At 46.4% G+C, this 24,053-nt stretch overlaps 1 protein-coding gene and 1 pseudogene across 2 annotated transcripts in view; one reads left to right on the forward strand and one right to left on the reverse strand.

Moving 5' to 3' along the window:
- The window catches only part of GALNT10 (polypeptide N-acetylgalactosaminyltransferase 10), a 250,562-nt gene that overhangs the window by 48,201 nt on the left and 178,308 nt on the right, over positions 1-24,053 (reverse strand). For both annotated transcript variants that reach the window (XR_009865745.1, XM_062188796.1), the window contains exons 5-6: positions 7,486-7,671; positions 2,490-2,673 (exon numbers count right to left, since the gene is read on the reverse strand). Coding sequence is in view for 1 of the 2 variants with exons in the window: in XM_062188796.1 (XP_062044780.1) it covers positions 2,490-2,673; positions 7,486-7,671 (370 nt within the window). In the remaining variant the exon portion in view is untranslated. The remainder of the gene's footprint in view (positions 1-2,489; positions 2,674-7,485; positions 7,672-24,053) is intronic.
- LOC133758525 (large ribosomal subunit protein uL22-like) lies at positions 354-891 on the forward strand (annotated as a pseudogene).

The raw sequence follows: 24,053 nt of genomic DNA on the forward strand, positions 1-24,053 counted from the left end.
CGTCTTGGTTACCTGGACACCTCTGTTTCTAGAGCAGCCCCTTCTGATCTCAGTTGCTGCTACCACACCATGTCGAACTCCTGGGTCTGTGCTGGTCAAATGGGGATGTCCTACCTATCCCTGAGGACACGTGGGTCAAAACTGCTTTGGCAGCTCAGGCAAGTATTAGCTACTGCTAGCAAATGTTCTCCAGGAGTTCAGGTCAAGTAAGAATTGACTCCAGGGTACTGGAGGGTGGGGAAGATTGCATGGTATGGTCTTGGCCTTAGTTTTGATCAGAGTGTGAGTGACCATTTTTAAGATTAGGGAGGAAGGCGGCTCCTCCTCTAAGCAGCCTTAGGTGATCTGTGAAAATGGTTCACTACTCACTTGACCCAGAAAACCTCACAAAATCATGCAAATCAAGAGGCTCAAATCTTTGTGTTCACTTTAAGAACACATGAGAAACTGCCCAGGCTGTCAAGGGTATGCATATCCAAAAAGCCACCAAATACCTGAAAGATGTCACATTAAAGAAGCAATGTGTGCTGTGTTATTCGTCCAGTGGTGGAGCTGGTAGGTGTGCCCAGGTCAAGCAGTGGTCAGTGGTCCAAAAAGAGTGCAAAGTTTCTGTTATACATGCTTAAAAATGCAGAGAGTAATGCTGAGCTGAAGGGATTGGATGCAGATTCTCTGGCCATTGGACACATCCAGGTGAACAAAGCTCCCAGGAAGTGCCACCGTCCCTACAGAGCCCACAGCCAGAATAATCCATGCATGAGCTCCCTGTGCCACATGGAGACGATCCTCACTGAAAAGGAACAAATTGCTCCTAAACCAGAAGAGGAGGTGGCACAGAAGAAGATATCCCAGAAAAAACTAAAGGAGAAAAAACTTACGGCTCAGGAATAAATTCAGTATAAAACAAATGCGAATTAAAAGAATAAAGAAGCTACAGGAGGGCTGACCTGCTACAGAAGCACAGGGACTCTCTCCTGGCCCGCCCCACTCCACTGCCCGGCCACCTTTCATTGCCCCAGAGAAACCCAGCTCTTGCTACTGCCGAGCCTTCTCTGGGGCAGTGTCAGAGGCTCCCCTTGGGAACCCTGGGTCTGCACTGTATCCATGAAGATGGCTGAGCTGCCAAAGGCTTTCTTCTTCAGAAGGGGAGGGTCAGGCACAGAGAAGGTGGGGTTCATTAGGAGCCCAATGATAGGAGGCAGATATGGCCTTGCCAAGATGCCATCGTCTGAATCCTTGGCACCTGTGGCTATGCTGCCTTCCCCGGCAAGAGGGACTTTGCAGATGGGACTGAGACTATCCTGATGCATCTATGTCGATGCTTGTAGTCCGTGTAATCCCAGGGGGCTTATCCGTGAGACACGGAGGTGAAAGAGGCAAAGAAAACGTGATGGTGGCAGCAGAGGCATGAGAGAAACACAGAAAGCTCAAGATGCTATGCTGCTGGCTTTGAAGATGTAGGAGGTGGGTGTGAGTGAGGGAACGTGGGCATCTGCTAGGGGCTGGGTAAGGCAAGGAAAGAGACTCTTTCACAGGACCTCCAGAGGGAACACATCCTGTGGATACGTGCTCCTAGCCTACTAAGACTGACTCTAGACTTTTGACCTCTGGAACTTTAACAGCATAAAATTGTGTTGTTTGAAACCACTAAGTTGTGGTCGTTGGCCACAGAGCAGTAGCAGATAAATACAGCTGGAGAGACAGGGCCTTGGCTTTGTAGTCTCAGGTTTTGACACCTCTGGCAGGAGAGCTAGAACAGCTCATGTGACAGCTGCAGGGACACGAGCTGCTCTGAAGAAAAGACCCTTCCCAGGGCTTGCAGCTCCAGACAGGGGCTGCATGCTACTTCCAACTTAGTGACTAACTCGCTGGAATCCAGGTAAGTCTTCCCTCTCCCAGGGCCTCAGTCTCCTGTGCAAGGGGTCGAGCCCTTCTTCCATCAGTTCTCTCCAGCCACGACATTCTAGGATGCTATCAGTCCATTCCTGACTCCCTCAAACTTCTGTTGTGGGCCAAGCCACGCTTTCCTTAACACTTCCAAGGCAGTGGAACAGAACGATGAGAAAGCTGGTGCCACAGGCAGACAGGCAGCCTTTGTCACTTAACTGCTAGGCCCTCATTTGGAAAACGTGGATAAAAACTGTCTATGCATGTGGTGGCTTGGGGGTTAAGTTCATCAGTGTTCAGCACTGGGCCAGACTTGGAGACAACATGAGTGACTCTCCTCATGGCTGCTGGCCATTTGGGCAAACTTTGTAGAGGTGAAAAGTGTGGGTGACCAGCTCGGTGGTCTGTGAGCTGAAGCTCTGTGACAGATTGGGAGGGGTGGTGCTTCTGGCTAGGGACATCTGACACTTGGCAGTGGGCAGAGCCAGGAAGCTGGACCCTTTGCACTGGACTTTGGTGGGAGTGGTGATCCTGATCTATGTGTGGGTTGCAGTGGGGTCACTGATCAACTTCTGGGATGAGCCTGGGCCATTCATACTTACTCAAATGGGTCGCTGGGGTCAGCCTTTTGCAGTTCTGGAGGGATCGGGATGCGCTTGTAGTACATTTCCCAGTCAAAGGCGCCCCGCATGGCATCCCCAGCCTGCGTCTCATATCGAAAGTCATCGTGGTCAATCACGTCGATCATCGGGCACACAATGGTCTTGCGGTTCCGAGCGATGCGGTCTGAAGCAGCCAAGAGATGCCTGTGAGTTGAGGCAGGACTGGGGAGCAGCTCAGTGTACGATTCTAATCTGAAGCTCACTGGCCTGGCCAACCCGTTCGTTGATGGCTCCAAACACGTGAGTTTGAGAATTCACAGGGAGGGAGGGAGGGAAAGCGCAGCTTTACTCCCATCCCAGTCCTGCCACCCATGGCAGGGTCCTGAGGCAGCTACACAATAGCATGTCCAAACCCTGGTGCTCTCCAGTGTAAGTGGGTTGGCTTTGCCTCACAGGTATGATGTTTGAAAGTGCATAGCACGGCTGCAGCACACTATGGAGACAGACTGATTTCCTTCTAGGAGGACCCCTGTTCTGGCTCTGCCAGGCTCCCAGCAGCTGCACCCCAGAACTTGCTGCTCATGGCAGACTGTTGGCCTCCGATAGTTCACAGCATCCCTGGCTGCAGTCAGTGAGCAAATGGCTGGCTCATGAAAGAGTTCAGCTCAATTTTTCCAACTGACTGTGGAAAAGGGAGTGGGCTGTGCCTGCAAGCTGCGAGTTCCCCACAATCACAGGTATGCAAGCAGAGCCTGGTGGACACCAGGCTGAATGATGCAAGGCAAATGAGGGCCTTGACCTAGATGGTGCTATGATCCCCGATCCATTCCAGGCCCGAGAGAAGTGGATTCCATACAAGTCATTCCCTGCCCAATCTGTGAATAGAATTCCTGCTTTGGTTTGTTCGTGTTTCTCTCCCAAGAAGTCCTGACTGCAGTCAGAGGGTATCAGTCAGCTGTTGCGAAAATGTCCTGCCATGAGGGGCAAGTGGACTGTACCAGGGTCCTGGCTGCTTTGTGCCAGGAGTCAAGGTCAGCACTTGGAATGGGAGTCTTGTCGGGCCAGGGTAGGCCAGCTGCTGCCTAGGGCTCAAGTTTCACCAAAGCTACAGTACATTTTTCTTCATGAGAAAAAGCAGCAGTTTTGTATATTCTGCATGGCAAGACACAATCTATAGGTGGACTGGGAAACAGTCATGTCTGTTTGTGTTTGAAACAAAACAAAAGGAAACTCTGACAATCAGACTGCATTCCAGGTGATAAGGGTGACTGGGACAGGAGATCCTATTCCAGGAAATGTGTTTCAGTGACACTGCAATGCATGTGTGCCTTTGTGCACTAGATTGAGATGGTAAAAAAAAAAAAAGTTTAATAAGTGCAGTTTCCAGTAATGTATCACCAAGTGTGGCCTGGGGGCCACCAATACCAGACACTGCCAAGGTAGGTTTAAAAACCCCCAAACCTGGCCAGCGCCATGGCTCACTTGGCTAATCCTCTGCCTGAGGTGCCAGCACCCCGGGTTCCAGTCCCGGTTGGGGTGCCGGATTCTGTCCTGGTTGCTCCTCTTCCAGTCCAGCTCTCTGCAGGAGTGCGGTGAAGGATGGCCCAAGTATTTGGGCCCTGCACCTGCATGGGAGACCAGGAGGAAGCACCTGGCTCCTGGCTTCGGATCGGTACAGCGCACCGGCCGTAGTGGCCATTTCGGGGGTGAACCAATGGGAAAAGGAAGACCTTTCTCTCTCTCTCACTAACTCTGCCTGTTAAAAAACAAAAACAAAAACAAAACAAAAACAAACTGCCCTACCCCAAGTAGACAGGTCCTCTGGGGATTCTTTCTCTTATTTATTTATTTGAGAAACAGAGCGAGTGTTCCCATTTGCTGGTTTACTCATCAAATGTTCACACTGGCCGGAGATGGAAGCAGGACACTCAATCCAGGTCTCACACATGGGTGGCGAGAATCCAATTACTTGAGCCATTATTTGCTGCTTCCCTGGTAGCACATTAATTAGCAGGCAGCTGGGCTCTGGTGATGAGCTGGGACTCAAACCCAAGCACTCTGATATGAGATGTAGGTATCATATCTGCTAGGCCAAATGTATGCCTCATCCATGGGGATTCTTGATGAGTCTTCTTGGAGCCAGCATTGTGGCATAGCAGGTAATGCTACCACCTGTGATGCCAGCATCCCATATGGGTGCTGGTTCATGTCCTGGCTGCTCCACTTCCAAACCAGCTCCATGCTAACAGCCTGGGAAAGGCAGTGGAAGATGGCCCAAGTGGTTGGGCCCCTACACCCATGTGGGGGGCATGATAAAGCTCCTGGCTCTAGCCTGGTCCAGTACTGGCCATTGTAGCCATCTGGGGAGCAAACCAGCGGATGGAAGACCTCTCTCTCTGTCTCTCCCACTCTGTCTGTAACTCTGAAGGACTTTCCTTCCCCACTGTTCATGAACATTTGGCTGATTTTACATCCAAGGAGTGCTGGGGCTGAGGGCACAGTGCTTTGCTGGCTGCTGCTGGAGACTGGTGGCATGGAGTCAAGTAGAACCAGAGGGCACCATGCTATAATGCCGACTTCACTTGAGAACAGAATGTACAAGTTCAAATCCTGGTTTGTCACTTATCAGCAGTATAATCTTCTACTCTGAGCTTTGGTTTCCTCAAGAAGAAAATCAAGCAAGAGGGCAGGCATATGGTCCAGTAGTGAAGACACCACTTGGGAAGCCTGCATCTGATATTGGAGTCCCTGCGTTTAAGTCCCTGCTCAGCTTCCTACTGCTGCACACCCTTGGAGGTAGTAGCTGATGGTTCAAGTATTTGGGTCTCTGCCACCCACATGGGGGGCCCAGAATGAGTTGCAGGCTCCTGACTTTGCTGGCCCAGCCCCAGCTGATTTGGGCATCTGGGGAATGAACCAATGGACAGAAGATCTCTCTGCCTTTTATAGATAACTAAGCAAAATAAATTTTTAAAAAATTAAAAGAAAATGGAGGCAGAGAGCACTTATGTCATGGGGTCTCTGTGAGGATTGCATAGGATAAAGGAGCTAAGATGCCTAGCACAGCCTCTGGCACAGGACCAGCCTGGACCCAGCATTCCCTGTGACCAGGAATCTGCAAAGAGGCTCAGAAGCAGGATCTGAAAGGGTGAGCAGCAGCTCCTTAATTTTCTTTGCTTCTCATTTTTGTCATTTGCAAAATGTGGCTATGAGGGCTGGCCTGCCTGCTTTTTAACAGTCAAATTCCAATGTGGACCTGGCTTAAGATGTCAAGGGACCAGCAAAGCCATGTTGATAGTGATGATGATGATGATGATAGAATGATGGCCAATACTGGGTTTCCTTTGGGGGCAAGTGTGAATCTTTCTCAGGCTCAGAAATGTCTCATCTCTAAAGGCAGAGGGAGCTGCAGATGGCGATGTTAATGCTTTCACAGACAAAAGCCACGATGTGCTCCATCAACTGCTGATATTAGCAGGGACAGACTTTGAAATCTATACCACTGTCACATTTCTGTTGGAAAAAGTAAAATAGGGCCGGGGGGGGGGGGTGTTTCTTCCATGCACGTCTGCATATTATGACAACTGCCCTCATGTATTTCCATAGAAACAGAGTTAAGGGCTATTTAGACTACAAGCTCAGCTTCGTGTCCTGCCACTTCATTCCCTTTTTGAGTCACTGAGTGACCCTACAAATGGGCTGTTCCTTCAGGACTATAAACGAGGCAATTTATGGTGGGACTTCTTCCTTTTTGTTTTTCTCTTTCAGTAATGAGAGACAGATGCAGAAGAACTCTTAGTTTAAATAAACAGTTTACCAGATAGTCTAATCCTTGCCTAACCCAGTGAGATCCTGGAATCTGGGGGTCAGAAACACATCATCTCCTAACAACGTCCCATGTGGATCTGGGAGAAGAAGTAAGGGTGCTGGTGCTCCCCACAATAGAGGTCCACTCTAGACCTCCTGGATCAGAAATGCCAGGCGGGGCCCAGCACACTGCAAGATTTTCAGAGGCCTCTCATTATCTGTCCAAGTTTGCCCTAAACCGCAGTCCTCTTTGCTCCCTAAGCTCTCTATGGGGTTCATGGATTCTCTCTAGATTGGTAATTCTTCCCCCATCTGCCTCCAGCCTTGGCCCTGGCCCTGACCTGACTTCCAGTCTCAATGGAACATTTCCTCTCTGATGTCTGCCTGACAGCACCAGCTAACTGCCTTCATCAAAATGGCACTCCTCAGGATTCTTGCCTGGTCTCTCACCAGCTGCGAGGCACCCCAGACCCAGCACCCAGCATTCCTGTTTCCCTCCGTCCCCAAGGCTAGGGTGGGTGACTCCTGGGTCAGGCTGCCCTCTATTTACAGCCCCTCCCTGGCACCTGACAGCCACTCTTGTCTAAGAGGAAATGAATTTGGGAGGCATGTGGAATTGTGACAGACAGTAGACTTTTTGGGCCACACAGATGGTGACTTTGAAGCTTAAGGCCCAAGGGGACAAGTGAGTCACTCAATATCTAACTCCAGTTTCTTTTACTATGAAAAGGGGATCCTTTCAACCTCGCATGCCTTGGTGAGGCCTGGTGTGGTTCAGAGGAGCAGTGCAATCAGCAGTCACTACTCCAGGTCGACATGGTGACGCCCTCTGCATTGTCTCCTGGCAGCAGACGGCTCTGGTTTGCTCTCCAGCAAGACTTGAAGTCATCAGAGGGAAGCAGTCATGAAACTAGACACTATGGTGCTGCGGCGACTGTGCCCAAGTCTCTTCCCCTCTCTGTTTCTTTCTTTGGGAAGTGAAGAGGCAGGACTGACTCATGTCTAAGGTCTCTGTGAACATTTTGGAACCTCTGGATCCCACCCGTGCCCCATGGCATCTGCTGCTCTGAGGTGTGCTCTCAGGTACACAGGGGGAAGGCTTGTAGACTCTCCCCAACAAAGCCCAGGGCCAATGGCACAGTTGGTTGATTCCAAGCTGCCTCCCTCAGAATAGGAGGGGCTCCCTTACCAAGCAAGGGGGGCAGCCAGTTGACGTTAGCCTCACAGTGTGAGTCCAAGAATGTGATGACATCTCCAATTGCCACTGAGGCCCCCAGCATCCGGGTCCTTATCAGCCCCTCTCGTTTCTTGGTCCGGAGAATCCTCACGCTAGGGAAAAGGGCCATGTAGTCTTCAAGTGGCTTCTTCAGGTGCTCTGTGAGGGAGACAGAAGAGGGGAGATGGGTAAGAATAGCTACTTAGTACTCACGCTTGTAGTCCCTCCTTCCTGTGCGCACCACACTCGACAGTGTGGGCAGCTTTCTAGCCCACTGCTTCACTGGACCTTTCAGATAGGGTCAAGAAGGGCAGAGCTCATCACCTCGTGCTACAGATGGGGAAACTGAGGCTGGAGGAGGTGCAGCAGTAATGCCAGACCTAGAGCAGATAGGTCTCCTGCAGCAGGGTGTGGACTCCTGGGATTTATGCCTGGCTGAACTCATTTCTTCATTTTCTGGTTACAACACTTTGCTTTTGACTTGGGAAACTGCCCCTCCCCTTCTAAGCCCATCAGACTAGGGTAGGGGCTGACACTACAGCCTGGTTCCAAGGAGGCATGGCTTATGGCTCAGGCCAGACCAATCAGGGCATTCTATTCCTTTGGCCAGTGACTGGCTCTGGGATGGCCATGTTACCCAAGGCATTCCGAACAGAATTCAGAGAATGTGTTCCAGAATAACTGAAAAGGGAAGCTCCTTCTTTTTGCTAGGTGGCTAAGTTGGTTGTGGCCACAAGTCTGCTGCTGTTTACATCTTTGGCAAAAAGTAGTGAGAGGTGGTGGGGGAATCTGCAGAGACTGAAATCAACAGGTGAAAACGGGAGTCACGAAATGGAGAGACTGTCCTGGTGACACTGCATTTCCCAAGACCCTCCTGGCCCACAGTACGCTGGCCCCTAGATGCTCTTTCCGACCACGGTTTCCTCTTTGTTTGTTCTAATGTGGCTGGGTTTCTGCCACAGGCCTGGACATGTTGAGAAGAAATATCAAAGGTCATCTCTTTCTACTGAAAGTCCCAGGCTTAACCTTGGTGCTTCTTGATTTTAGTCAGGGTTAGGGTCCTGTATGAAAACTCTAGGATGGCTACAAGCAGACTTATAGTTTAGGGTGGGCTTTGTGGCTCAGAAGGTTAAGCTGATGCTGATCTGAGTTCCAGCGACTCTGCTTCTGATCCAGCTTCCTGCTAATGCACCTGGGAAGGTAGTAGATGATGGTCTAAGTACTTGGGACATTGCCACCCACATGGGCGACTGGATGAAATTTTGGGTTCCTGGTTTCAGCATGTCCTAGCTCAGCCTATTGAGGACATTTGGGAGTGTATCAGTGCACAAACAATCTCTCTGTCATTCTGCTTTTCAAATAAATAAGTACATCTTTTTAAATACACACACACAAACACACACACATATAGCCTATATCATACTTAATGATGGCTGAATACTTTGCTCCTATGATCAGGAAGAAGACAGTGGGTACTAATAACTTTCATTTACCATCATACTAGAATTCCCAGCTGGTGCAACTGAGTAAAAAAAAAAAGAGAAATAAAAGGCTTAAGTATTTGATAGAAAAAGGTGACCATGTCTGAACTGTAGATGACATGATCGTTTACATAGAAAAGTCTAAAAAAAGCTAGAAAATCTATAAAGAAACTAGAACAAACAGATAAACTTAGCAAGGTTTCAGGATTAAGATCAATACTGAAAAAATAAATTGTATTTCTATGTACCAGCAAATAAGGAACTAGAAAACAACTGACAATTAGAAAAATTTTACAATTTTAAGAAAGTAAAATGTGTACTCAGAAAATACAAAATGTTGTCAAAAGAAACTAAAGACCAACATAAATGGAAAGATATTGCTTGTTCATGGATCAAATATTAAGGTGGTAATTCACACCCCCCCACCATATTGATATACAGATTGAATTTTATAAAAACACAGTTGACTTCCTTGCAGAAATGGACAACTGACAAGCTGATCCTAAAAACATATAACAAAATGCAAAGGACTAAGAAAAGCCAAAACAATCTTACAGAAAAACAAAAGTTAACAGACTCAAATATCTTGATTTAAACTTACAACAAAGATAAAGTAATTAACACAGTGTGATCTTGGCATAAGAACAGACATACAGATCAATGGGACAAAATGAGAGTCCAGAAATAAACACTCATGTTTACTAACAATTGATTTTCAACAAGGGCCTAAGACCATTCAGTGGGAAGAATGATCTTTTCAATAAATGATGCTAGTACAGTTATATTTCTACATGGAAAAGCATAAAGTTGGGACCTTTCCTTACCTCATACACAATTAACTCAGGATAGATGTATACACAAGAGCCAAAACTATAAAACTCTTAGAAAAAACATAGGTATAAATTTTTGTGGTCTTGGAACAGGCAATAGTTTATTAAAAAACATATGCAAAAAAGAAAAGATAAACATGGATACTGCAAATATTCAAAACTTTTATCCATCAAATGACATGATTAAGAAAGTAAACAGCCCACAGAATGGAAGAAAATATTTGCAAACTATATATATGATAAGGGACACTTGTATTTAGAATATATAAAGAATTTCTACAAATCAATAATAAAAAGAAACATATTTTTAAAAGTGGGCAAAATACTTTGAAATACAGCTTGGTGGTTCCTTAGAAAGTTAAACACAAATTCAGCATATGACTCAACAATTCCGTTCCTAAATATATATCCCAAAGAACTGAAAATAGCTATTCAGAGAAATACTTATACACGAATGCTCACAGGAATACTATTCACAATTGCTGAAATGCAGAAATAACTCAAATCCCCATCACCTGATGGACAGATAAACGAAGACAGCTTATTTCTCAATCACAAAAAAGAACAAAGTACTGACACATGCTACAACATGGATGAGCCTCAGAAATATTATGCTCAGTGTAAGAAGAAGCACAAAAAAGCTCGCATGTTGAGTGATTTCATTTTTATGAAATTCCAAATAGGTAAATCCTCAGAAAGGCAAACGAATTCATGGTTACCAGGGGCTGAGGTTGGGAGAATGGGGAATAACTGCTTAGGGTATATGGTGTTTCCTTATGGAGTGATGAAAATATTTTGGAACCAGAGTACTTGCATACTTTAAGGCAGCTGATTTAATACTGTGAATATTTTCCCTCAATTTAAAATGAGCACACAGGATGTGAATAGATACACAAATAGCCAATAACCACATGAAAGGTTGCCTGACATCATTAGTCATTAGGAACATGCAAATGAAAACCACAATGAAATACTACTGCATGCTCATCCATGAGGGTGCCTACAGTAAAAAGTCAGATAACAAATAGTGTTGATTAAGGATGTAGAGAAATCAGAACCCTATGTACTGCTGAAGGAAATACAAAGTGACATACACACTCTGGGAAAGATCCAGCAATTCCTCATACTATAAAACACAGAGTCACTGTACGATCTAGCAATTCTACTCTACATATATGTAAGAGAAATGAAAACATACACCCACACACAATTTTGTACACTAATGTTTATAGTAGCAATAGTTATAAAAGCCCCAAACAGGGAATATCCAAATGTCCACACACTGATGAACGAATAAACAAAATGTAGTATATCCATACACTACGCAGCAATAAAAAAGAGTGAGCTACTGGAACACTACAGATGAACATCAAAAATACTATGCCAGGTTAAAAATGCCAGACATACAAGATTAGATGTTACATGATTCTATTTATATGACATTTCCAGAAAGCAAATGAAACAGACAGAAAGGAAATCAATGGCTACGTGGACCTGGACAGGGAGAGGAGCCTGACTGCAAACGGGCACTAGGGAGCTTTGTGGACAGATGGCCAGGTTCTGAAGCTGGATTATGATGACAGTTTCACAACCATTTATATTTACATTAAAACACACTGAGCTTCAGACTAAAAATGGATGATTTTTATGTAAATTGCACCTTGATAAAGCCATTAAGTTCTAAAAACAACCCAATGTATTTCATAGTAAAAAAGAAATTGTAAATCCAAATAAAAATACCACACTGAATAGCCTCATTTATATACAAATACAAATAAATGGAGTTAGAGACTAGAAGCCTCCGTATTGTTAATAACCAATTCTCGTTCAAATTGTTCTGCAGATTCAATACAGTCCCAACAAAATCACAGCAGACTGAAGCTGACAACTTGCTATTAAAATTTACATGGAAATGCAAAATCCTGGAACAGTTAAAAGAATTCCATAAAAGAGGAACAAAGTTGAAGGATTTACATTTATTTCAAAACATATTAAGGCACTAAAACAGTCAAAACAGTGTGGTACTGGCCACATCCTCACAAAGGTCAATAGAACAGAACAGAGGTCAGAGAGAGAACCATAACGATGAGGGACTTCAGAAAGTCTGTGGAAATGGAATTACAAGTAAGTTTATGTAAAGTTTTGTTTATTTATTTATTTGAAAGGCAGAGAGAGACAGTAAGAGAGAGGGCGAGAGAGAGTGAGCTCACATTGAATGGTTTGCTTCCCAAATGCTCACACAGCTGGGACTGGGCCAGGCCAAAGTCAGAAGCCAGGAACTCAACTCAGGTCTCCCATGTGGTTGACAGGAACCCAGTTAACTGAGCCATTGCCTGCTGCCTCGTAGGGTGTACATTAGCAAGAAGCTGGAATCAGAATCAAAGCTGGGACTCAAACCCAGACACTCTGGTATGGGATATGGATGTCCCAGTGGTGGCTATACCACTGCTATACCAAATGCCTGCCCCAAGTCAAGTTTATTTTGGTGTCCCCCCCCTCCCAAATTAAAATCCATGCATTAAAATATACATTTTAATGAACTTTTTTTTTAAAGAGAGAGAGAGGATTTTTTTTTTTTTTGGACAGGCAGAGTTAGACAGTGAGAGAGAGACAGAGAGTTATAGACAGTGAGAGACAGGAAGGTCTTCCTTCCATTGGTTCACTCCCCTAATGACCGCTATGGCCGGCACTGTGCCCATCTGAAGCCAGGAGCCAGGTGCTTCCTCCCGGTCTCCCATGTGGGTGCAGGGACCCAAGCACTTGGGCCATCCTCCACTGCCCTCCCGGGCCACAGCAGAGAGCTGGACTGGAAGAGGAGCAACCGGGACTAGTACCTGGCACCCCAACCGAGACTAGAACCTGGGGTGCTGGCCCGCAGGCAGAAGATTAGCCAAGTGAGCCACGGCGCCAGCCATTTTAATGAACTTTTTGAATACCCCTATATGCATGGACTTCTGAAGATTTTTGCACTGGGGCAGGCATTGTGGTATAGCAGGTTAAGCTGATGCCTGGGACTCCTGCATCCCATACCAGACTAACAGTTTGAGTCCCGGCTACCCTGCTTCCCATTTAGCTTCCTGCTAATGTTCGTGGGAAGGCAGTAAATGATGACCGAAGTACTTGGGTCCCTCGGTCCCTGGGTTTCTGATACTCACATGGGAGACCTGAATGGAGTTCCAGGCTCCTGGCTTCAGCCTGGCCCAGCCCTTGCCATTGCTGGCACTTGGGAGTGGGCCAGTGAATGGAAGCTCTCCCTCTTATACCCCCCTCATCTCTCCTTTTTTCTCTCTGTCACTGTCTTTCCAATAAATAAATAAATCTTAAAGTTTTTTTGTACCAAATAAAGTTATCTTTTAATTCCATTGTTTGAACTTTTTGAAGTACCCTTGTATATTGTCAAATGGTTTTTAAACAAGGGTACCAAGGCAATTCAATGAGGATATTAAAAAGTTTTCAACAACTTGGGCTGGAACAATTGGATAAACACATGAAAATGGTGAGCCTCAACCCCTGCTTCATTGCCATACACAAAAAATAATTTTGGGGCCAGTACTGTTGTACAGTAGGTTAATCCTCTACCTGCAGTGCCGGCATCCCATATGGGAACCAGTTTGAGTCCCAGCTGCTCCACTTCTGATCCAGCTCCCCGCTAAAGCAGAAGAAGAGGGCTCAAGTGCTTGGGCCCCTGCACCTGCATGGGAGACCAGGAAGAAGCTCCTGGCTCCTGGCTTCAGATTGGCTAAACTCTGGCCATTGCAGCCATTTGGGGAATGAACCAGTGGATGAAAGACCTTTCTCTCTCTCTCTGCCTCTCACTGTCTATAACTCTGCCTCTCAGATAAATAAATAAAATCTTTAAAAAAACTTTTAAGTGGAACACTGACTGAAGCATCAAAATTTATGGTTCCTGAGGAAAACCTAAGAGAATACCTTTGTAAACTTGGGGTAGGAAGAGATTTCCTAGGCCATAAAAAACACTAACCTATAAAGGAAAAAAAAAATGGTTTAACTGATTTAAATTAAGAACTTCGTTCTCCAACACTTGCCCATTAAAAGACACTAGCAAACAAATATCAAAGCAGGTCAGTCTGGGAGAAAACATTTGCAATACACGTGTCTGACAAAGAAATTGCATTGAGAATATAAAAAAAATTCCAAAAGTCCTAATAAAAAGGCAACCATTAAAAAAACGAGCCAAAAACTGAAAAAGATGTTTCCCAAAAGGATTTACAAAGGGCTGACATGCATATGAAAAGATACTCAAATCATGTGTTGTTAAGAAAATGCAAAGTAAAAGCCTGTGATGCCACTCACTGCATATTTACCATAATGGCTAAAATTAAACATGGGAACAACATCAAGTAATGGAGGAGAGGTGGACTGCTTGAGTATAAAGTGACATAACCCCTTTGGAAAGCTATTTGAGTGTTCCTTATAAAGCTAAGTATACAATTAACTTGTGCCTAGCAACTCCATACCCAGATATTCACTCCAGAGACATAAAAACCTATACCCACAAAAAGAATGAGTAGTGTTATTCCTAACAGCCCCAAACCAGAAACCATCTAGATATCCATCAACAAATGAATAACTAAAATAGTAGCAGTATGGCACACCACAGATCACTGCTCAGTGAAACCGATAAACTACTGATATATCTAATCACATGCATGAGATTAAAAATGATGTAGAAGCTAAGAAGCCAGACACAAAAAATAACATTGTATATAATTACACTCATTTGAGTTTTGTCAACAGCCAAACTAATCTATGAAGACAGGATCAACAAGGCAATCTGTAGCTGGGCTTGACTTGGGGACTGGCTTCCTAGGTATAGACATTTGTTAGACCCCATGGCATCATATGCCTAAGATCTCTGTGCATACTGTTACCACTGTAACTTTTACCTCAGTTCTGAAAAGCTGCTCAAAACACACCTTCATGTTCTGCAGGTGAAGCTGGAGGGCTGTAGAAATGTCACCAACTGGGAATCAGAACTGGGCTGTGCGCCCGTCTCCAGCACAGTAAGTCCTTCCCTGACCTCCTCTGGGTCTCAGTGTTGTCTCTGGGTCAGAGTTTTGGACCGGATGGTCTCCAAGGGCTCTGGGCCCAGGTAGCACAGGACCAGAGCCCTGCCAATCTCCTGGTGTGATCACCTCCCCTCCCCCCAAATCCTACGCTGAATTCTCTCCACCAGGGGTTAGAGCTGGAAGGGTTCCCCACGCTGCCCCCAACCCACAAGTTACCTGGCCGCATCCCAGGCAGTTGTGATTTGCTGATCTAGGGTAGCATCTGACTCCTCCTCCTCCTCCTTCTTAAAGATTTACTTTCATTTATTTGAAAGATAGAGTCACAGAGAGGGAGAGGCAAAGACAGAGAGCCTTCTGTTGCTGGTTCACTCCCCAAATGTCTGCAATTGCCAGGGCTGGGCCGGACCGAAGCTTCCTTTGGATCTCCTATGCGGGTGCAGAGGCCCAGGCACTTGGGCTATCTTCCACTGCCATCCCAGGCACACCAGCAGGGAGCTGGACTGGAAATAGAGCAGCCAAGACCATGAACTGGTGCCCATACGGGATGCCAGTGCCACAGGCGGCAGCTTAACCCACTACTCCACAGCACTGGCCCCAGCATCTGACTTCTTGACTTGACCCATGGGGAATCCTGGTGCCCAGCCAGGCCTGGAAATCACTACAGTAGTTCAGCCTTGTTATTCTACAGACAGAAAGCTGAGGCCCAGAGAGGGGAAGGTCCCATCTCTGGTGCATACATAACAGCGGGCTGCTTCAACCTTCGATTTTCCTAGCCCTTTATAAAAATGATTCACTTTCACTGGCAAGGCTCAATATGGTCTGCAAAGCAGCTTCACGGATTTCATCTCCTCTGCATTTCACATCACCGTTTCACAGCTGAGAAACCTGGGGTTCCGAACACCTAAGAAACCTGCCCAAGGACACACAGCCCACAAGTTGCTGGCTTCTCTGTAGAAAGCTGAAGCTTTGCCCTTCCTCACTGTGGCTCCCTAATCTCTAGCATTCCTATACTGCTGTCACGATTTTTCCCACATCCACCTACTTCACCACAATTTACTTATGTTTTTTTTAAGTCAATTCATTTTTTAAATAAATATTTATTAGCTTTATTTTAAAAGGAAACTATGGCTGGTGCCATGGCTCAACCGGCTAATCCTCCACCTAGCGGCGCTGGCACACCGGGTTCTAGTCCCGGTTGGGGCGCCGGATTCTGTCCCGGTTACCCCTCTTCCAGGCCAGCTCTCTGCTGTGGCCCGGGAGGGCAGTGGAGGATGGCCCAGGTGCTTGGGCTCTGCACCCCATGGGAGACCAGGAGAAGCACCTGGCTCCTGCCTTCAGATCAGCGCGGTGCGCCGGCCATTGGAGGGTGAACCAACGGCAAAGGAAGACCTTTCTTTCTGTCTCTCTCTTTCTCTCTGTCCACTCTGCCTGTCAAAAAGAAAAAAAAAAGGAAACTATAAACACCATCAATGGAAAAATTAGTACCATTTATAATAAAAGGCTAATAAAAATTCTAACAAATAAAACACTGTTCTGATAGTTTCACCAGATAACTCCTGCCTTGTCACAGTGAATGCTCTCTCTCTCTCTCTCTCTCTCTCTCTCTCTCAAACCAATGAAGACTCTCCCTTTGAGGTCATCAGGAAAAATGAAAGAGAACTGGGAAGAAAAATCTTTCTCCCCATGATGCAATAGGGCTTAATGCAAAGCAGCTGAGCCACGTGAAATCCTCTTAGGTGCCACCTCCAGTCACTTCCAGATTGGGGAGGGGGCACTGAGGAGAACAGTGTGCTGGCTGCTTTGATCTGTGTCTGGATGATTTGTGTCCTCTGTGAGATGCAGCGTTTCCTGTTGTACAAGGCTGCACCTTGTGGGTGGGAGCGATGAAAACACACAGAGGAGACAAGCTCTGCATACACACAGTGGGGGGCCAGGAGGCTCCAGGCTCCTTGTTGTACACAAAGATTAATATGACTTCCCTCGTCCTCTCTCACTTCTTTTTGGAACAGTGACTCTGTAGAGGCAGAAATCAATTTGCCCTAATTGAGGGACTAAATCTTTCCCAAAGAGACTTTCTTGGACAATGAGACAAAGTAGCAAGGGGCTCCGACATGCTGCTGTTGGGGTAAGAGCTCAATCTTTAGGAAAAGAGAAAAAAAAAAAAAAACAAAAAACACAGTCATCGTCTGTGCCCACGGCTTCTTCTCAGCTGAGTTCAACTGGGACGTCATTAAAACAAGACAGAGCTAATCTCCTACACCACACACCACTACTCCCACCAGAGGAGGGGCACGGCCCCTCCTGCTCTAATCACCAAGGGCCTGCTCCAGCACGGCCCTGTCACTAAATCACTGAACGCAGATGGCCACAGTCATTACATATCGGCCAATTAAGGCCTTTTGACAGCTTGTGGTAAAGTCGGCAATTAGGGGCAATTACGCTTCTCCTATCCTTATTAGGGAGTGCGTTTACACAAAATCAGGACTGCTGCCTTATTTCACCTCCCTGTCTTCTTGGATGACTGTTCTGTCAAGTCACAGGGTTTTAGAGCTGGAAGGGACTTTCTGTGACGATGATAATGGTTATGATGATGACAATTATGGGACAATTACTGAGTCCCTGCATGTGCACAGAGCTCCGGACTTCACGGGCATCACCTCTGACACCTACAACAACGTGATGAACTGGGCTTTGTGGCCCCATTATGAAGGATACCAAGGCTTAGAGTGGGCTTGTGTCCTGCCTGAAGAATACAGTTCATAAGCAGGGAAGCCAAGGTCATCTTGCCTGACCTTGAAAGAGCAGGCTCTTCCTACTCCATCAAACCCATCTCTGTCTCACTTCATGCAGTCCCTCCCTCTACCCAGCTAGGAGCCAGGAGGACCAGAGAAGTAAAATGTCTTACCTAGACTAATACAATGAGTCTGAACAGGGCTGGGATGCAGGTTAGGATGTTTTCCAGTCCAGGATTTCCCCCAGCTTCATAACCCCAGGGCAGGGATGGTAAACTGGTTTCATGGAAGTGCTTATGCTGATGGGTTTGTAATAGATACCTCAAGTAGCGTTAAGAAAGATTCTGACGCTCCACCCTGCCTGGCTCAGCATGAAAGTGCAGGGACTAAGCAGAGACATCTGCCCTGATGCAGCAGAGTGGCAGCAGCCCAAATGGCACACAATTATCATCCTTATTCTAGGGGTTTCTCTGACTGGAAGACAATACAGAGCTGCTTTTGCCCTTATTTCTCCTAATTTAATGATGAGTCAGAGCCAAGAGACTGATTCTGCAGGTGGAGAGCCCCCAGTGCGGCAAGGCTTTACACAGGTGTTTGATGAATACCGACTAGAGAGGTCACAGACAGACCCTGTAGTACAGGTACCTGGAGCCCAACCACATCCCACAGCATGGGCTCTCCCTGTGTGTGCCTGCCTGCTCTGCACCTGCCAGCACCTGCTCCTCTGCCTGGGGCCTCTCTGGGCACATGTGTGGGGCCTCAGCCAGTGACTACAGGGTCGGTGGAGAACTGTGACAGCTTTCCTGCCTCTCAGGTGGGCTCACCCTGAGCACAGTCTCTACACTGGCTCCTAGTATTCTCCCTGAGATCAGGTGTAGCTACCCCTGGAGGCGCCGGCTACCGGCCCTCTCATGGCTGCCTCTCCTTTCCAGCTTCACTTTTCCAATCTCTTGCTGGTGTCTCTGAAACTTCCTTCCAAGTGGGTTATTTGCATTCACATCCTCATTGCAGCATGTGCTTCAGGGAACCTGAACTTAGATTCCAAGGGGGCAGATCTGACTTGAAAGACTTCCACAGCTGGGTGTGTGATTCCAGGAAGCTCTCAGGGACTACTTCAGTGCAGCCTCACACAACCCTTGGTCATCCAGCTTCTGGAAATCACAGCTGCCACTTGTTGAGTGCTCAACACTTACTATGAACCTGGGGGCCTCACATCTATTTGCTCACCAAATCCTCAAAGATCACACTGTTTATGGGTAAGGAAACAGAAGGCACACAGGGCGTAAGGAGCTTTCCTGAGGTCCACAGACTTAGTGAGGGGCAAGTGTTGGATTAAATTCCAGGCAATCTGGCCCTAGAGTCTGCAGTTTTCTTTGTTACACTTGAATCATTTCAAGTATGGAAACAAAGTACAACAGAATGAGTCCCTGGGGACCCACCACTCAGCTTGAGAAAGAGTTGATTAGTGGTCACTCCTGTTTGGTCCCTGCCTCTCTGCCCAGTGGACAGTCTAGGCTAGGGGACTCTGTACTTGTAAGCACCAGGTTGTGGGAGGAAAACAGGCAAGGGGTTTTCCAGGGAAGATGTTACAATTCCAGTCTGCATAGCTCTGGCAGATTCAAAAAAGAAAAGGAAAGTGCATCTCATTGCCCTTCCAGCGCCTGCTTAAAACCTTCAGTGGGAGCCCATGGCTCCTGGAAGAAGCCCAGTACCTGACCAGGGGTGACAAGGACGTCACCAGCCCCACCTCGGCCCCTCCCTTCCTGGCTGCTCCTCCCCTAATCTTTTAGGTATTCAAAGGTCCCACATTGTCCCTGTTGACCACGGGAGTCTCTGTTCATGCTGGCCCTCCTGCCTGGCTTATCTAATACTCCAAGCTCCTCACACATCTCTCCTTTGTTAACGGTTTTGCTCATGCATTAGATCTCAGCTCAAACTTCAACTCCTCACAAAAGTTGCCCTTGGCTGTAGCAGGTCCCCAGGTCGCAAAGCCCAGAAGCTCATCCCTTCACAGACGTGGATCACTATTGCCCTACTTGTGAACTTCTCACTAAGCACTGAGCTCTACGTGCCCGCTCTGCTTACCTGCCTGTCCCTTGTGAATCTCTGCTCTCCCACTGTTTCCTTGGATTCTAACACTAGGTCCAAGTTCCTCAACCTCATTTCAAGATGAGAGAAGTCAAATCCACAACACATCTCTTGTCCAAGGTTACACAGCCCACAGTCTAAGCTTGTTTTGTTTGGGACTCAAATCCAGTTTGGTTTGTTTGGCACTCTTCACTGCTCTGCGTAATCAAATTAATTCCCAGGTGGAATGTATTGGAGTATGATCTCTGATGCCACTGTACCTTGCAGAAACACCTGCTGAGGAGCACGAAAAACAATGAAGTCTTTTGTGTCCCATGCTGTGCACAGCACAGAGGATCTGGGGGACAGCCCCATACACAGGCCCAGGACAGAAGTGAAGGGAAAGGAGGAGGAGGCGGGTAGGGAGCAGATCACACACCAGAGAGACCAGCGACATCCCTGGAGTTGGTTCTTGCCCTCAGAGGTGTCGCTAATAACATAAAGGCTGCTCTAGGCACTTGGGGGCTAGCTTTTGGGGACCTGTCAGTGCTCTGGGTCTCGTCACAACTGAGCTCTACTGGGCTCCTGGTTACTAAAATGTCATAGCTCATCCATTATATGCAATGATTTATTCACTTGTAAGTCTAAGACAGTATATTCTAAAACCCTGGTAATCCAAGTGAGAAGGACTCTTCTTTAGGAGATGTGCATGGCAGTCAAAATAGGACATCATCCTCTGTCCTGTTCTGAGACTCAGATGTTTCTGGCCAAAGTGAAAAATCTGAGATAAGATTCTCACCTTTGTATTACTATGATCATTGTCTTTGTCACGACTTTGCAAACGCTTACTGTATGCCTAGGCCACGTGTCATGTGCTGTGACATACACTGTCACATTTCACTAGCAGTATTAACACTCCATCTTAGACAAAGGGAAACTGAGGCTCAGAAAAGTTCTAAGGTATCTATGTTCAGAGAGCTGGTATCATATCTGGTGTCCGCAACTCCAAAGCTGGAGTTATTAACCAATCACCTATATATCTCTGGTCCTTCCATTCTGCCTGGCAGGTACAACTTTCCAACCCCACAACCCTCTGGGACGTCCAGGAATTTCATTTGCTTGAAAAACTTACAGACATGTAAATCTAAATAGCAGGGAAATTAAGAAGAGAAGTTGAGAAAGAAAGCTATGACTACACCAGGACAGGTTTTGGCAGGTGAAACGTATGGGTATTAAGGCATTGGTTAACTGTCTACAAAAGGCAAACAGACCAGTCCTGAAGGAAAGACACCTTTTCTCTGCCTTCAAGCCCCAAGAGGAGTTGCAGAGAGTGGAAGAAACGAAAGGACCTCAGAGCTCAGCCAGAAGACCTGCTTCCTTCTCCTTTGACCTGAGTCTGTTTGTGATTCAATCTGAGGCATAATGAAAACTTTGGCTGTGTGGCTGTGGAAAACCAGTTGTTTTCTTTTGTCCTCTTCCCTTCCTCCTCTATTTATTGAAAGCACTTTTATTTAGATAAATTCTCATAAGTCAGCCATCTAAAGGGTACAGTTCAATGTCAACCAGCCATTTCCTGCACTGCTGAAAGTAGTGAGCCAACTGTCCCTCAGCTAAGCCAGGTCTGCCAGAATTCTGTTCAATCTAATCAAGAAAGCATTTACTGAGCTCCTGCTGTGTGTCAGGAACTATGCTGGGTGCATTCCCTTCTGCTGATCTAACACAGCAGCTTGCAAAGCAGCAACAGCATCTGGGAACTCACTACAAACGCTAGTCCTTGGGTTTCCACCTGGACTTCCTCAATCAGATGGTAGGCCAATGGCCCTGGAGTCTAATAAGCCCTCCAAGCAATTCTGATGCATGCAAAAGAGAACCACTGATGCAACATAATATAGGTGAGCTCAGAGAAACAGACCCAAAGTCATCTGGATGACATGAGGACCTCTAAATGATGAAAAAGAGAATCCTGTAGTCCCTTCTGGAATAATGGAAAATGCAATTTCTTCGAAGAAGGCAAGACAACTTGATTATTTGCTGACTCTCTACCCCAGAAAATATGTGAGGGGGTCAGGTATCCTCCCACCTTCCTGTCTTTCAGCAACTCCCCCCTAGTTCTCCGTGGTACCCTCCTGGTCTGGCTGTCCCCTCCTTTCCCCTCTCTCTATTCTTCCTCTCACCTACAAGTGAGGAAAGATCTGAGAAATGAATGTACCACCTGACAGGGCTAACAGCAAGGGTTCTTCAACCTCAGCCCTAAAAATCTCTTGGGGAACTAATTTTCATGCTGATGCCCAGCGAGTCTCACATTCTACATGTCTGGGAACCATGGCTTTTAAGTCTTTTGAGTGTGATCCATGCAAATAAATATATTTCATTTCATCACCTGGCACACTCATTCATACGCATACACACTCACATATAACACAAGGTGCAACACACTGGGATATAGAAATATTTTTCTATTCTCTCCTCTTGTATTTCATTCCTATTAGAAAGCTGGGCATGATGACCTCATAGGCAGATTTCATTACCTTCCAGGGGGTCTACTCCTACAATCCAAAAAGTCTGGAACCTACAGCATTAAAAGATGCTCCACTTGATCCTTGGATGCTTGGTCCTCTGTCAGACCCCAGACCCGAGGCCAGTGCTATTATTACTGGGCTTCTGAGAATGCTTAGAACTGTGCACAGAGTCCATTTCTATCAACAAGATCATCACAGCACTGCTTACCTCAATAGGACATTCTGAGACTCATTGTGTTGATTTCAGGTCTCTGGAATACCAATGAGGAAAGACAGTCATTACTCCCAAGTGGCCCATTTCCTCATGCCAGAGACTCCAGGGAGCATATTTTTAGGTGTATTTTCTATCACATAAGAGCTGCCAGGAAAATGTGCATTTCAGAGTTCTTGGTGTCTATGGGCCTGTTGTCTCAGCAACTCTTTGTCAAAGGCCAACATAATGCCAACACCTAGCTGACTCACTAGATTTTATTTATTTTCACTGTATTTGACAGGGAGAGAGACAGAGAGCATGCTTCCATCCACTGGTTCACGCCTCAAATGCCTGCAACAGACCAGATTAGGGCAGGTTTTCAATCCAAGTCTCCTACATGGGTGGCAGGAACCCAAGTAATTAAGCCACCATGTGCTGCCTCCAAGGATGTGGGAAGCATTAGTGGGAAGCTGGGATCTGGACCAGGGCTGGGACTTGAATCCAGGCACTCTGATACAAGATGCAGGTGTCCCAAGTGGTTTCTTAATCGCTCTGCCAAATGCTTGCCCCTAAATCAAATTCAGATTTTCTGCCCTCTGCAACTCAATGTACCTTTATGTAACAGCTGTTCTGTATGGCATCTTTTAATATTTTAGTATCAAATTCACAAATAATGGGGCCAGCAGTGTGGCATAGCAAGTAAAGCCACTGCCTACAGTGCCAGAATCCCACATGCATGCTGGTTTGGGCCCCAGATGTTCCATTTCTCTGATGTTCCACTTTCTCTGGGAAAGTAGTAGAAGATGGCCCAAGTCCTTGGGGCCCCTGTACCCATGTAGAAGACATGGAAGAAGCTCCAGGCTCCTGGCTTTGGAATGGTCTAGCTCTGGCTTTTGTGGTCATTTAGGGAGTGAACCAGCAGATAGAAGACCTTTCTCTCTCTCTCTCCCTCTGACTCTGCCTCTCTCTAACTGCCTTTCAAATAAACAAATCTTAAAAAAAAAAAAATTCACAAATAATAAAACCTGCTTTACATCCATTTTCAAAAAAATTCTATATAATGCCTGGGCTGTGAATATAAAGGAAGAAATAATAAAATAACATGTGTTTCAATATCTAGGTGTTTCAGATGACTGTAAGAAGACCCAGAAGTAGCCAAATGCTTAACTTGTTTCATACTGGAACACATCTTATTTTACCTAGCAGATTGGTATGGGTGTGTGGGTTGGCAACTCCAACACCACAAGCAGCACTGCAGTCAGTGATGTAACTCTGTTAAGCTGTGAACAACTTCTGGTAAAGTTTTAACCTGGTCAGTTTCAACCTGCCCTTGATATACAAGTACTCCTGGACAAGGCAGGGCAGGCACACACCTAGGGCAGGGAAGAGCAAATAGGTGAAGCCAACTCCTCTTCCTGCAATTCACCTGTCCATGTTTGCGACCTCTTCTGGGTGGTGGCTGGCCAATGAGGAGGGGAAGATGGTGGAGCCCTCTGGGGGAAATGCTACTGGGCACATTCTAGGAACAAAATAGGTTTCTAGGGGGTGGGATTTAGAGATGAGAAGGGACTGAGTTAGGCTGGCGTTACGTGGAGGGAAGGGTCACTCTGGATTCTGTGACATCCGACCTTCCACCTCGCCTGTCTCATCAAGCATTCAGTCAGAAGTCCATGCTGACACTGTATGTGT

The sequence above is a fragment of the Lepus europaeus genome, chromosome 4, assembly GCF_033115175.1.
Source record: "Lepus europaeus isolate LE1 chromosome 4, mLepTim1.pri, whole genome shotgun sequence".
Taxonomy (NCBI): domain Eukaryota; kingdom Metazoa; phylum Chordata; class Mammalia; order Lagomorpha; family Leporidae; genus Lepus; species Lepus europaeus.